The sequence below is a fragment of the Myotis nattereri genome, assembly GCF_964212035.1.
Source record: "Myotis nattereri genome assembly, chromosome: 2".
NCBI lineage: Eukaryota > Metazoa > Chordata > Mammalia > Chiroptera > Vespertilionidae > Myotis > Myotis nattereri.
This window is the reverse complement of record NC_138076.1, coordinates 1,508,608-1,524,595: the sequence shown is the minus strand read 5'-3', so window position 1 is coordinate 1,524,595 and position 15,988 is coordinate 1,508,608. Positions and strand designations below refer to the sequence as shown.

Genomic DNA, 15,988 nt, shown 5'->3' with positions numbered 1-15,988 from the left:
CCGTGTGGCTAGGGGGCTGAGTGTTGTCCTGTGAACCAGGAGGTCACGGTTTGATTCCCGGTCAGGGCACAGGCCCAGGTTGCGGGCTTGATCCCCAGTGTGGGGCGTGCAGGAGGCAGCTGATCCGTGATTCTCTCTCATCACTGATGTTTCTCTCTCTCCCCCTCTTCCTTCCTCTCTGACATCAATAAACATTTTTTTTTTAAAGAGTGAGTGCAGGTAAAACAGACCCACCCTGGTCCCTGGGCTGCACAGGGTCCGGGATCGACACCAAGGACACCTGGCCAGGGCTGTAGCAGCCGGTCCCACCCCTGCTTCGCAGCATCCGTCAGTCTCCTCGTGTAAATACCACCCGTGGAGCCCTCACCACTCAGATCCCATCTCAAACATCGTGAGCTATTTTACATGCTATTTAATTCTGCCCTCACCATAATCTCAATGCAAATGAGCGCCTTTTCTGGATCCTATGAATCTGTTACTTAAAATTATGTAAAAACGCCCCGGAATAATTTCATAATTTGAAGAGGTAATCGCTCCTTCCCTGAAGAGCGCTGATCAGCTGCGTTTTCCTGCGGGCATGACAGTTACGGCGGCTTCCCTCCTCTTCCTTAGCTGCGGAGTTATCCGTCCGGGAGACGCGCGGTGTGAGTGTGTGCATCGCTGCGTCTGCCTGGCCCTTCAAGTCTCCCCTGTACGTTTCCTTCCCTCGGAACCCGAGTTCTTGTCCTGATCCGGCTCCTGCCGCCTCCCATCTCTATCCTGCAGCCTGCGCTTCCTGCAGCGGCCTGTGCCCTTCCGCTCGGGCCTCACTGTCGGCACAGGGACCTCCTGGGGCGCGACACGCCGCCCGCCGTTCCTCCCTGGGCACCACAGGACCCCCGCTTCCACTGGCATCAAACGGGAAGCCATCCCCTGGCCTCCAGGGCCCGGTGGGCCGCGTCGCTTTAACGGTCGCTCAGTAACAATGGCGGAGAGGAGGGGCGGGGCGGCCAGTGCCAGCTGTGCAGGGATTTGGGTTCTCACCACAGCCCTGGGGGTGAGTGCCGGCGACTCCATGGCAAAGCCGGGCTCCACGCGGTCAGCTGTTTGCCTGGCCACGCAGCTGGAGAGAGGGGGTCACCCGCACCCGAGGGTGACCTCTGCACCCACAGCAGCTCCCAGCTTCCCATCCCCCGGCCTCTGTCACCTGGGGTGCTCTCCCCACGGCCGCACCAGCACCGCCCCCCGTGCTCCACACAGAACGTGAGGATGGTGAGGATGCACTGAGCTTGCTGCCACGCCTCCCCGGTTTGGCCCGGCTAAGATTCCCCATCGCACGGGCCAGCAATGTTCCACGCCACGTGGGGCGGGGAGCGGGGTCTGCAGAGCCTCGCAGAACACACCCCCCCAGCACCTCTGCTCCGCCAGGCCCACCTGGACATGGCGCTGCTTCACGGACGCGCTTGGACGTTGCTGAGAGGGAAGACACTGAAGTTCTCAGCACAAGCAAATCCACAACTATGTGAGCGATGCGTGCTCACTCAGTGCGCGTGGCGACCGCCCCAGCATCTGTGCACACGTCACATCCTATGTCCTGCACCGGGACAGAGCAGCGCTGCCGTCCACGCTCTCCGTGAGGCGGGGAGGAGGGCACAGGACACACCCACCACACCCAGGAGGGCACAGGACACACCCACCACACCCAGGAGGGAACAGGACACACCCACCACACCCAGGAGGGAACAGGACACACCCACCACACCCAGGAGGGAACAGGACACACCCACCACACCCTGGTGGGATTCCGGGCTGGCTTCCAGCCCAGGGGGATGGATGGACACACAACCCAGCTCTCACTGTTTAGCTCCAGCAGCCAAAGGTCAGGGCGCGGGACGCCGCCCGGCTGTCCGTCCATTGCCCCAGCCCGTGTGCCGCCGCGCCCGCCCAGAGGCACGAGCCTTACCTTGTCGGGGTCCGAGGCGGTGATGACCCACACGCAGTGGGCGTTGTCCTCGTACTGCACCGGGTAGTTGGGGGAGGTGATGGTGCCGCTGGGCCCCCGCAGGTTGGACCCGCACGTCCGAGCTGCAAACACACAGAGGAGAGTTACTTGCGCCCGCCCACCCGGGGAAGGCGACAGCCGCGTGGAAGCCATCCGGCGGCTAAAGGAACAGTTTCCTGAGCTCTCGTTGGCAAGTGGGTGTCGCTCAGCACTCAGGACCCGTTTGCAGCTGCCACTGGACCTCTATTCTAGTCCATGTGCCAGCCTTTCCCCCGCACACGGCCCAGCGATGCCAGCGCCATGGACAACGTCGCGCCAATGAGCCCATCTTGAGCCCCATTCTGACTCCAAGGCAGTTGTGGGCACATCGGGTGCCCTCGGGAGCATACGCTAGAGTGGACAGCACGGTGCAGGGAGACGCAAGACCAGAGTCTCAACCAAATCACCAACATACGGCCCCAGATAAGCACCCGGCCCCCCAGCTTTGTCCCTCCCACTGCACATGGGGGGGGGGCTATGGTGTCTCCCTCAAGCCTTAGATTCCCTCCTACAGCAACCCACGCCCATCCATTTACGGCAAACAGGAGCTTCAAACAGGTGCGAGTTTAAAGGAAGGAAATGGAAATCGTGGCTCCGTGGTTGATCATCCGCCTATGAACCAGGAGGTCACAGGTTGATTCTTGGTCAGGGCACAGGCCCGGGTTGTGGGCTCCATCCCCGGGTAGGGGGCGTGCAGGAGGCAGCTGATTCAGGATTCTCTCTCATCATGGATGTTTCTATCTCTCTCTCCCTTTCCCTTCCTCTCACTAAAATCAATAAAAATATATTTCTTTAAAAAAAAAGAAACAGTAGCTCTAAAGGAAAAAGTACCTTCAAGTGGAAAGACCAAGCAAATCAGAGGAATGTTGGAACCCAACACATGTGACGACGTTTGGGATATAAAACACTTCAACTGACCTCCTCTGTAGGAGAGGAGGCGTTTTCCTTTCAAATCAATAGTCAATAATAGGAAATCAAATGTCAGCCTGAGCCCCAGTTTTAACACTGATCATTTAAACTTGGTTTGAGAAACTAAGAAACAAGTGAGAACTAACAGGAGAGAAGGTCAGCTTCCTTTTCCTAAGTCACCACGTCAGGCAAACTGATTGAACGGTCACCAGGGCTCAGCTGGCGTGGCTCCGTGGTTGAGTGACGGCCTGTGAACCAGGAGGTCACAGTTCAATTCCTGGTCAAGACACAGGCCCGGGTGCTGCTCAATCCCTAGTGTGGGGCGTGCAGGAGGCAGCTGATCGATGTTCTCTCTCATCATTAATGCTTCTCTCTCTCTCCCCCTCTCCCTTCTCTAAAAATCTATAAAAAAAATATTAAAAAACACACAAAACAAAATAGAGCAGGATCCTGTGCTCCGAGGGCCAGATGGGGCGGGGTCTGGAGAAACGCTGCCCTCCCTGCTGCTCACTGCCCCCAGGGAAGCACATTTCTCCTTTCCATGCCCACGGACACGGAAATAATGGAAATGCGGCCGGCCACCCAGACGCCCCTCTCTGTCCGCGATCACCCCCTCGCAGGCCTTGGTTCCTGAGCGTGAGCCCTTCGTCCTGGGAGACAGCGCCCTCCTGGGCATTGTCATCATCACCGTCATGCCCAGGCCTACAGGTGTCGGCGCGTGAACATGTGAGATCGCTCAGCTTTTCAGGTGCCGGATGGATACCTACCCACCATGAAGACAATCCCCTGAAAATTCACCCACCACACGGATGAACTAAGCCCCGTGTCACCAAGCTTTCAAACAGCGACATCGGCAGCGGCTTTCCAACCAAACATTTCTTAACTGAAGATGCATCTGGTTTTCCAAACGCAGTAGGTGGGCCATCGCTCACACGGTCACGCAACCGGGTGAACGGAACGTCGCGGACGCTCACAGGTCCCTCGCTGACGGGCTGTCTTTAGAAACGCCTTCTCAGCGGGTCCGGAGCGGAACGCCGGGTGTAAAGTCTTCCGACGCCCCAGCACGCTAACGGCGTTGATTAGAAAGCCCTCGGGGAAAAGAGTCCATCCATGCGACATGAGGTACAAAGCCTGCTCACACCGCGTCACACCTCCCCTGACAGCTGGTGTTAGGCACGATATCGTTGTACTCAGAATCTATCTGTTGACTTCATTTTGACTTGGTCTTATCTAAGCGCCACTGTCAGCGCCTCAGACTCGGGAAGGATTCCTCTGAGGAATGTGTGATGCCGGGAACGAATCGGTTACCTTCCCAGGGACAATCTGTGCCTGGCCGTCCCCTCATGGGTAGCCAGGGACGCCCGCGCTCTGACCCCCTTCAGCGCCGGTCCCGCTGGCGGCTTTGAAGCTGACCTCCAGCCTGGCCTGTGAAATCGGTTCCGGCTCTCGGAAATCCCTCTGAGCGGAGCTCAGGGAAACAGGATTGCCGGTGACAACTCTATTGGCTGAATATTCATGGGAAGCAGCCCATTTCCCACCCTTTATGCGCACATAACACTGTGTCCACATGAAGCGACCCTGGGTCCAGGCCCTTCTGAGGCTTTCCTCGCCTCTCACCAAAATGATCCTTAGAAGAGCTTTTCTTTCTTTCTTCTGAATGTGTCTCTACCTTTACAAGACACTTTCCTAATAAGTTAACATTTTAACTCTTTTTGCTGAGATTTGTAACCAAGCCGTTGAAATGATCAGCGGACAGGAACTACCAGTATGTGAATGTCTTCCTGCCGCGTGAACAGGCGGAACCTCTGCAATGAGACCGTCTGGCACTGGGCAGTTTCCCGCATAAATACCTGCGCTTTTTGAACAGGAGAAACACTTCAAATGATGCAATTGAACCACAGGTGTTTAATTTAAACCGCCTTCTGAGCAAGAGTCAGAAACTTCAGCTCGTCCTTACCTGTGTCTCTGCCTCCTAACCCATTCCCTGCTTCCCCACCATCTCCCCACCTGCTTCCCCACCATCTCCCCACCTGATTCTCCATCATCTCCCCACCTGCTTCCCCACCATCTCCCCACCTGATTCTCCATCATCTCCCCACCTGCCTCTCCATCATCTCCCCACCTGCTTCCCCACCATCTCCCCACCTGCTTCCTCACCATCTCCCCACCTGCTTCCCCACCATCTCCCCACCTGATTCTCCATCATCTCCCCACCTGCCTCTCCATCATCTCCCCACCTGCTTCCCCACCATCTCCCCACCTGCTTCCCCACCATCTCCCCACCTGCTTCCCCACCATCTCCCCACCTGATTCTCCATCACCTCCCCACCTGCTTCCCCACCATCTCCCCACCTGCTTCCCCACCATCTCCCCACCTGCTTCCCCACCATCTCCCCACCTGCTTCCCCACCATCTCCCCACCTGATTCTCCATCACCTCCCCACCTGCTTCCCCACCATCTCCCCACCTGCTTCCCCACCATCTCCCCACCTGATTCTCCATCATCTCCCCACCTGCTTCCCCACCATCTCCCACCACCTCCCCACCTGCTTCCCCACCATCTCCCCACCTGCTTCCCCACCACCTCCCCACCTGCTTCCCCACCATCTCCCCACCTGCTTCCCCACCATCTCCCCACCTGCTTCATCTCCCCACCTGCTTCTCCACCATCTCCCCACCTGCTTCCCCACCATCTCCCCACCTGCCTCTCCATCATCTCCCCACCTGATTCTCCATCATCTCCCCACCTGCCTCTCCACCATCTCCCCACCTGCTTCCCCACCATCTCCCCACCTGCTTCCCCACCATCTCCCCACCTGCTTCTCCACCATCTCCCCACCTGCTTCTCCACCATCTCCCCACCTGCTTCTCCACCATCTCCCCACCTGCTTCTCCACCATCTCCCACCTGCTTCTCCACCATCTCCCACCTGCTTCTCCACCATCTCCCCACCTGCTTCTCCACCATCTCCCACCTGCTTCTCCACCATCTCCCCACCTGCTTCTCCACCATCTCCCACCTGCTTCTCCACCATCTCCCCACCTGCTTCTCCATCATCTCCCCATCTCCCCACCTGCTTCTCCATTACCTCCCCACCTGCTTCTCCACCATCTCCCTAGGACCCACCCACTAGGTAACACTGTCTCGTATCAAGGCTTCCCTGCTCTCCACGGAGGACTCTCAGATTTCCCCAGCCACTACTCGGAGTTCAAGCCCTCACATGCAGTCTTTCCCAAACTCCCATGTCCATGGAGCTGCCAGGATTGGATTTCCGTGAGCAATTACCCACATCCGCATGGCGGTTTAAGTCCCGGCCCCCATTAACCGCGCGCCTCCTGCAGGGCATCTCCCCCAGGTCCTCTCTCCTGTGTGGTTCCAGGGCAGGGAGGTTCTATTAAACTGCACATTTCCAAGTGGAGAGAGAGAGGAGCGAAGTCACAGTGGGTCCTCTCACAGCCACATCGTCCACTCCATCAGCACCCAGCACTGAAGGCTCATGTTCTCATGTCCCCTGGGCGTTACGGTCCTTACAAACCCCATGTTCGGGAAGAAGAAGAGCTAGAGAAGAACCCAGAATAGCCACAAGGGGAGGGGGGAGGGGGGAGAGGACCAGGCCCAGAGCTCCCGGGAAACGCACGCGGTGAGTGTGTGTGGTCTCAGCCGCGGGAGGGATGTTGGGGTGTCTCTGCCCTCAGATCCTGGCCTGTGACTGGGGTGCAGGAGCGGGCGGTCTGACACAGGAAGAGGGAGTGATGGGGGGATCGGGGCCTAGCTCTCACCCTTCTGGAGGAGGGTGCTCGGTGTGGTTTATCAGCAACCACAGCCGTGACGTGAGCCGGCTGCCCTGAGCTGCCACGGAGCAGGAACGCATGTTCTGGGGGCTCGTGAGGCATCGCCGGAGGCGGACGCGGAGGCAGACACTGAGGCTTCATCACCTGGCCGTCCCTTCCTGCTGCTGGACCCTCTGCTGGCTCCTCGCTCCCCCCCTCCCCCCCGAAGTGGGCACTGCTCACACCTCCTGGGGCAGAGCTGCCCTGAGAATGGCCAGGCAGTTCCCAGGGGTCCTCAGGGATGGGGGGACTTCTTCCCCAAATGCAGCTGGTACACTGAGCACGGTTCCAATTGGCCACCAAAGCCTTAAACTGACCAACATGATTGACTACAGTGTACCAGCGCCACTCAAGTTTTACAGCAAGATTTAAAAACAGTCCAATACATGGGATGCGTAAGTGCATGTCTGTACATGTTATACTTAAATAACTACAGGCCTCTTCCCTTTTCCAGACCTTGTTGGGGATTTATAATGTCTCATCTAAAGTGACGCATGCAGAGTGCTCATGATGCGTGATGAATGGTCTTAGGGAATAACTGTGACCTTGTGTTCAGCTAACATTACTCCGGGCACAGGGTGCTGCACCTGTGAGCTGAGGTCTTACTGATATCGTCTCTGTTTTAAAATAAAATGATAATGGGAAACATAATCAATGGAGAGGGAGAGTGCAAAGGGGAAATGAGTGATGGTGTATGCCAATGTATGCCATTCCTCTACATAATCAATATACATATTAAATATAAGTCACCTCTGTGTCACCTAATTTCTCTCGTGTAATATGAAGTAATAATTTATCTGTTCATGTGAATTCACTTCCAGGAATCTTTGCTGTTCTATCGTAACTGCTTAATTAAATAAATTACATCCCAATTGACTATATTTAAATTAATTGATATCCGAACTCACATCTGCAGCTTTTCTCAGGAACACTCGTAATTAAATTGCATCCTCTACCCCTTGCGTGGTTTTAGAAGAAAGTGCTTTCATCGACCACAGAACTTATGTCCACGTCCATATCCTCACCCCGAACGGAGACAGGATGGCACGGGTGACGAGCTTGCTTCCCTTAATCACACCCGGCTCCGCCACCGGTAGGCAGTGCCTGGGCGTCTCATCTTAAGCTGTGTCACTTTAAGCTCCTCCTTTTACTCGGTTCCAAAACTCATCACACCTTCACCTACCATCGCTGTGAGGACTGAAGGGAAGGGGGTAGGTAAGGCGGTGAGCGCTGCCCAGGCACCCTTGCCGGTGCATCAGAGAAACGTGCGCCAAAGGCTGGCGATGGGCTGGGCGCCGTGCTGAGCACTGAGGATGCGCAGAGAGAGAACAAAGCCAAGTTCCCTCTTCACCGGGCAGTGGACAGGTTCTGCCTGAGCATCTGCGGTCAGGAGGACATTCCCAGAAGGCAGAGGGGTTCCGAGCATCTGGAGAGGGGTGACCATGGGAGCTGGAGGGCAGGCAGGGATTTGGGATGAGAGCTGAGGATGGCTGCAGGGGAGCCATGGGGACCACAGGGAACGGGGTCTGGGTGCGAGGACAAGCCACAGAGGCCCTGGCAGGTCCTGGGGACAGGATGAGCGCTGAGTGAACCCCCGTTTTCAGGGACTTTCATGTCACTGGGGTTTGGAAGTAGTTACAATAATAGCTTCATCATTTCCAACAACTTAATACAAATACAGAGAAGATGCTTTTTTCCCAGGTGACTTCAAGGAAACCTTAGGAATCCATAAACAGCAACAGAATTTGTTTTCCATCTTCACTGGAATTACAGTAAAAGTTATCCTGGGGAGTGTTATGCTGAGTGAAATAAGCCCGTCAGAGAAAAACAATTATCACACGATTTCCCTTATAAGTGGAATCTGATGAACAAAATAAACTGACTAACAAAACAGGACCAGAGACAGAGAGGCTGGGAGAGACTGACAGACCTCAGCGGGAAGAGGGGAGGCAGAAGAGATTAGCGATGTTTCTATAGAGAGAGTGAGGAAAGCTCCTTGAAATGTTTTATCAGCTCCTCTCTAATCAATGAAGCCGCCAACAGAGTAAGGAACCCATGGGAATGGAAGGAGCCATGGGAATGGGATGGAGAACATGGAAATGGGATAGAGCCGTGGGAATGGGATGGAGAACATGGGAATGGGATGGAGAACATGGGAATGGGATGGGGAACATGGGAATGCGATGGAGCCATGGGAATGGAATGGAGCCATGGGAATGGGATGGAGAACATGGGAATGGGATGGATAACATGGGAATGGGATAGAGAACATGGGAATGGGATGGAGCCATGGGAATGGGATGGAGCCATGGGAATGGGATGGAGAACATGGGAATGGGATGGAGAACATGGGAATGGGATGGAGCCATGGGAATGGGATGGAGCCATGGGAATGGGATGGAGAACATGAGAATGGGATGGAGAACATGGGAATGGGATGGAGCCATGGGAATGGGATGGAGCCATGGGAATGGGATGGAGCCATGGGAATGGGATGGAGAACATGGGAATGGGATAGAGAACATGGGAATGGGATAGAGAACATGGGAATGGGATGGAGAACATGGGAATGGGATGGAGCCATGGGAATGGGATGGAGCCATGGGAATGGGATGGAGAACATGGGAATGGGATGGAGAACATGAGAATGGGATGGAGCCATGGGAATGGGATGGAGAACATGAGAATGGGATGGAGCCATGGGAATGGGATGGAGCCATGGGAATGGGATGGAGAACATGAGAATGGGATGGAGCCATGGGAATGGGATGGAGCCATGGGAATGGGATGGAGCCATGGGAATGGGATGGAGAACATGGGAATGGGATGGAGAACATGGGAATGGGATAGAGCCATGGGAATGGGATGGAGCCATGGGAATGGGATGGAGAACATGGGAATGGGATGGAGCCATGGGAATGGGATGGAGCCATGGGAATGGGATGGAGCCATGGGAATGGGATGGAGAACATGGGAATGGGATGGAGAACATGGGAATGGGATAGAGCCATGGGAATGGGATGGAGCCATAGGAATGGGATGGAGAACATGGGAATGGGATGGAGAACATGGGAATGGAATGGAGAACATGGGAATGGGATGGAGCCATGGGAATGGGATGGAGAACATGGGAATGGGATGGAGCCATGGGAATGGGATGGAGCCATGGGAATGGGATGGAGAACATGGGAATGGGATGGAGACATGGAATGGGATGGAGAACATGGGAATGGGATGGAGGACATGGGAATGGGATGGAGGACATGGAATGGGATGGAGAACATGGGAATGGGATGGAGGACATGGGAATGGGATGGAGCCATGGGAATGGAATGGAGCCATGGGAATGGGATGGAGCCATGGGAATGGGATGGAGAACATGGGAATGGGATGGAGAACATGGGAATGGGATGGAGAACATGGGAATGGGATGGAGCCATGGGATTGGGATGGAGCCATGGGAATGGGATGGAGAACATGGGAATGGGATGGAGAACATGGGAATGGGATGGGGCCATGGGAATGGGATGGAGAACATGGGAATGGGATGGAGAACATGGGAATGGGATGGAGAACATGGGAATGGGATGGAGAACATGGGAATGGGATGGAGCCATGGGAATGGGATGGAGCCATGGGAATGGGATGGAGAACATGGGAATGGAATGGAGCCATGGGAATGGAATGGAGCCATGGGAATGGGATGGAGCCATGGGAATGGGATGGAGAACATGGGAATGGGATGGAGAACATGGGAATGGGATGGAGCCATGGGAATGGGATGGAGAACATGGGAATGGGATGGAGAACATGGGAATGGGATGGAGCCATGGGAATGGGATGGAGCCATGGGAATGGGATGGAGCCATGGGAATGGGATGGAGCCATGGGAATGGGATGGAGAACATGGGAATGGGATGGAGCCATGGGAATGGGATGGAGCCATGGGAATGGGATGGAGAACATGGGAATGGGATGGAGAACATGGGAATGGGATGGAGAACATGGGAATGGGATGGAGAACATGGGAATAGAATGGAGCCATGGGAATGGGATGGAGCCATGGGAATGGGATGGAGAACATGGGAATGGGATGGAGAACATGGGAATGGGATGGAGCCATGGGAATGGGATGGAGCCATGAGAATAGGATGGAGAACATGGGAATGGGATGGAGAACATGGGAATGGGATGGAGCCATGGGAATGGGATGGAGCCATGGGAATGGAATGGAGCCATGGGAATGGGATGGAGCCATGGGAATGGCAGTGTTGTGGGGACAGTGTCCTCTCTTACATGGAGCTCGCATCCTGCCCGCTACTGCCTGCTCAGAACTGTCTTGTAGGAGAGAATGCTTTCCCCTTGGCCTATGCTTTTCTTGGGCTGGCTTTGCGTCACCTGATTTCCTGACCTGATTCTAAAGAGTTTACTCAAATCGTCCTATTGCGGAGCCGTCAGGAAGTATGTTTCCATCTTTGTGCCCAATGTTTTATTATCCAAAGACACTAAACTACCCATGTCCTCACAGCAGCGCCGTGTGTCATGGTGCCCGCACAGTGAGCCCTGGTCTGAGACACGCATCTTCCATGCAAACACTTAGGAATGACTTCCAGCGACGACCGCTCTTTATTGCAGAAAGCGAGCAGCAACACGTGAGCAAGAACTGCGGGGGGTAGCCACGGACATGAAGCGGCCTCCCGTTTAAGCAGCATGGGTGACTCCTGCCGGGAGGAGATGGGGAGGAGATGCTGAGCCTCTGCTTTGGGCATAAAAGTCGGACGTGGGGGTCGGAGTAGCCGTGAGAGTTTCACGGGACCCCAAGCCAAGCCAGCCACCACCAGAGGCCCGTGGGGGGGCTTTTCTCCAGGAAACTGGGAACCGGGGGGACAGGGAGGCTCGGCGAGTGGGGGAGACAGCCTCTTCTCGTTGCCCCTCTGAGCGGGAGTGGGGGGCAGAGGCAGAGTGTGGGGGGGACGTGCCTGAGACCTGGATGCAGGAGCTGTGGGCTAAGGGCCAAGGCCTGAGGGCTTCGCAGCAGGTCAGCGTCTGAGTGGGCGGACACTGAGACAGCGTCTGTGTGTATGATGAGATTCAGGGCCACGGAGGGAAAGTTATGGATTCATAAATCAGATAAGAGTCCAGGAGTACCCTCTCCACACCTTCCCTTTGTGTTGCTGTAACCACGGAGGACAGGTGAGGATTTAGGAGCTTTGTCTAGTCTGGCCTTTACAGCTGTGACGTATGCTGCTGGGGTAGAACAGCAAGGAGCGCATTAAAGAATAAAAGCGCATTATTTTCCTCGGGGGAACCATCCTACCTGGGCCGCGTCCTCATTAATGACTAGAACGTTGTCTATCACCTCCCCGGGCGGGACATCAGCTTCCCTGAGTTCCTCTGAAAGCCAACAACGTCGCGTGTAGGATGAGGCCGCATACAAGCGGCCCAGGGGCCACAGGCCAGGGCACAGCCAGTCACAGCTGTTTGACTGGAGGTGAGTGTCCTGCCCGGGAAACCGCCAGCTGCCCCGGCCACCCCCCTGCAGCCGGGCCACGTCCCACCACACCACCCACCTGCAGTCCCGCCACACCATGCCACGCCCCACCATGCCACCCACCTGCAGTCCCGCCACACCATGCCTTGCCCCAACACACCCTCGGTGCCAGGGGCACTGCCCAGCTGTGTGCTCTACACGTACAACACCACAAGTGTAACCAACAACCCAGGGGTCCGCTCTGCCTGTTGCTACCGGAGCCGATTCAGCCACCACGGGGCTGGCTCCTGTATGAGCGCTCATTCCAGTCCTGCCGGCAGCGGGAGAGCAGCAGGTCACCCCCACACATCTGCTCTGTCCCCCATAAGCCAGCTGCTGACATTGGGGAGAAGGACAAAGGTTACCTGGGAAGTAGGCAGAAGGGCAAATGGGCAGTTTGCAGGTAAGCAAAGGCTGGGGATTTGCAATGGCCTGTGGGTGTGCAAAGGGCTGGGGATTTGCAATGGCCTGTGTGTGTGCAAAGGCTGGGATTTGCAATGGCCTGTGGGTGTACAAAGGGCTGGGGGTCTTCAAAGGTTAGTGATATGCAAAGGGCTGGGGTCTTCAGTGGGCTGGCAGCTCTGGTCTCTGCAACAGGATGTTAATCTTTCCATGATAACAGGCTGCTCCCTGGTGGGGAGGATGGGCTGCACTTCCAGGTGAGCCCCCTGGTCCCATACAACTCCCAGCCAGGTGAGAATATGTCTTCTTTATTTAAAATTTAAACATATATATATATATATATATATATATATATATATATATATATATATATTGATTTCAGAGAGAAGAGGGAGAGGGAGAGAGATAGAAACATCAAGGATGAGAGAATCATCGATCAGCTGCTGCCTGCACGCCCTGCACTGGGATGGAGCCTGTCACCCAGGCCTGTGCCCTGACCGGGAATTGAACCATGACCTCCTGGTTCACAGGTCAATGCTCAACCACGGAGCCACGCCAGCTGAGCAGCATGTGTTTTCTTTAATCAGAACAAAACAATCACAGTTAAAGGCGCATGACTAATATTTCTTATCATTAGAGCCGGTCCCCAATATTCTATTTCTGCCCCCATCGTTCCCCACTGCCATTCTTATCCTCTTGTGTCTATGAGGTTAGTTTTAGAAGAAAACTCTCAGCCTGTTGGACTCCACTTGCTTCTGCCTTGAAAGCAGTTCTTGGGGATGGAATACAGCAAATACAGGATCTAAAAAGGGGAAGACGTTGAATAGAGCAGCGAGCTGTCAGGCTACAGAAAATAAACAGGAGAAAAAGTAAAAAGAATTCCCGCAACCCAGACGGGCTGGACAAGTCAAATCCAAAAAGCTCTTCTCATTGTTTTACCTTGGAGATGATTTCCCTAATTTGTTGAATGTTGTCTTCTATTAATTGAGAATTGTCCAAAAGATTAAGAGGGCACATTCCTTTGAATTCCTCTCCACCATGGTTATGCTGCAAAAGCAAACCATCTATGGCTGCCCGTCCCTCTCGCACTGCCTCCCTGGCCTGGCTCAGCTCTTGATTTATCCCATGTGCAGCCCTGGGGGTGGCGTTCGGGGCTTTTACCAGGTCGCAGGCCAGCTGGGTTGCTTCTACGTGAAGGGAGCCAACCATTACCGGCTCAACAAAAAGGGTTTTACGTTGCCAAGGACTTTGGAAAATTATGTACAGGCATATGTAATTATCACTGAAAAGCTTTATCATAAATCCTTCATTCTAGTTACATCTATTTATTATGTCGGAACAACTTGGAGATTTTAAAGCCGATTATTATTACCCAAGGCATTTTCTTGGCAAGTTTTGTAACAGGAATAACTCACCGGCCTCCAGTGGCTTTAATGGGAAAGTACTACTTTATTTTATTTTTCTTTACGAGATGGGAGGGCCCCCCGCCCCCACTGCTGTTTTGCAGCCTGCTGGAGGGCACCTCTGCAGAGCTGGTCCTCCTAGGAAAAGACTTGGGGGGCTCAGAAGGTTTTATTTCCCATATTTTTTTTTTCTGAATGGACTGCAACGACATGAAATCTTGCATATAAGAAGAGATCTTAAAAACAGAAACAAACAAACAAAAACCCCCACAGTAAACAAGCGAGTGCTCGCGAAGGGTGGACTGGGACATTGGCCTGAGAATCGTATCTCACGAACCCAGCTCAGCAAATGGGTTCTGAGTGGCACACAGCCCACATCGCAGAGACAGGATTCCCCATGTCCCTAAACAGCGAGGTACAAGCTAAGCCCCAAAAGATAGAAAGCAAGCAAAGCACAGCAGCAACCAAAGTTACATCACAGACAGACAGACAAGAACCCTCCCTGGCAAAGAGTTTCTGGCGACTGGTGCCTTGAAGTTCCTGCATCCCTGCCACGGGTCAGCCTGCCACAAGCAGCCGGGCCCCCAGCAACACGGGAAGTGCCCCTTCCTTAAACAAATTAAACCAAACGACAGAGACACAAATAAACAACCAACAAAGACCCTCTTGTATACAACTAGAGGCCCGGTGCACGGAATTCGTGCCTAGTAGGGTCCCGAGGCCTGGCCGGCGATCAGGGCCGATCTGCGGGGCGACCGGTGGGGTGATCAGGGGCCACCACTGACACCCACCTTGGCTGGCCTGGGGCCTGGGGCCTGTGGGCAGCTCCTGCATGGAGCATCTGCCCCCTGGCGGTGTGTGTGTGTCATAGCAACCGGTCGTTCTGCTGTTCGGTCGATTTGCATATTAGGCTTTTATTATATCGGACATTTACAGGTATGCACGGCCTACGGACCAGCCTCACACCTGGCTCCCTGTCTGTCCACCTCAGACACCACATAAAACAACCTCGAAGCAGAGCAATCTCTCTCATCCCAGAAGGGCCCAGGCTAAGGGCTCAGGGACCAGGCAAGGACCGCTGGAGGCCCCTGACACCCGGAGCTGATCGGGCTCACCCAGAAGAGAGGCGGTACAATGCCCCTGGGCCATGCACAGCACTGCCAGGCACAGTGCATGTGAGAGGCAGCAAGTGCAATTCATGCCGTACAAACACACTTAATTCCTCCTACAAACACGCTTGATTCAACTTAGGTCTCAGGTGCCGCTAACGAGGTCGGAGATTAGTTTAAGATAATTTATTAATGAAATAGTAGCTTGCGCTCCTCCTTACTCAACCCTTTGCACCTCTCATGTCCCCACCTGTTGGGGATTTTAACCTTCAATTTCGCACTCTGCAGAGGCCCCACCCCTTCTAGCAACAACCTCTGTTCCCAGGTTTGATTGACAGGCACCTTCTCTACCTCACCCTGACTTCACTGCATACACCTCCATCCCCCCCTTCCTCGGACCCCTCCCCACAATGACCTGCAAGGAATGAACAGGTGGTTCCCTGGGGACAGTGATGTCGCAGTTTCCTGGTGAAGCTGCCAGGCTGACGCGCCTTTAACGCACGGCCTCCCCTTTGCTCCTTTCCTGTTATTAGCAACCAGCTCATTACCACGGTAACAACACCACAACCCAGGCATTCGCTCCACTGCCATTGAAGGCGATCCCTTCCACATCAGCAGGGGTCTGGTTATGTAAACAGTTCATACATGTGCCACCTGGGCATTTAAATACAGTCAGCTCGCGGAAGGCCCACTGACACTGCATATGCCTGTGCGAGTTTGAATGACTCCATTTGCTCGTTTCTTTTCTGAATTTTTAAATGATTTTTTAAATTGATTTCAGAGAG

The 15,988-nt window shown here is 54.5% G+C and overlaps 1 protein-coding gene across 1 annotated transcript in view; it reads right to left on the bottom strand.

Annotated features, from left to right (window-relative positions):
- The window catches only part of CSMD1 (CUB and Sushi multiple domains 1), a gene marked incomplete at its 5' end in the record, with an annotated part of 654,679 nt that overhangs the window by 202,492 nt on the left and 436,199 nt on the right, over window positions 1–15,988 (bottom strand). Inside the window, one exon of the mRNA XM_081082235.1 lies at window positions 1,943–2,064. Within this exon, the coding sequence (XP_080938361.1) occupies window positions 1,943–2,064 (122 nt within the window). The remainder of the gene's footprint in view (window positions 1–1,942; window positions 2,065–15,988) is intronic.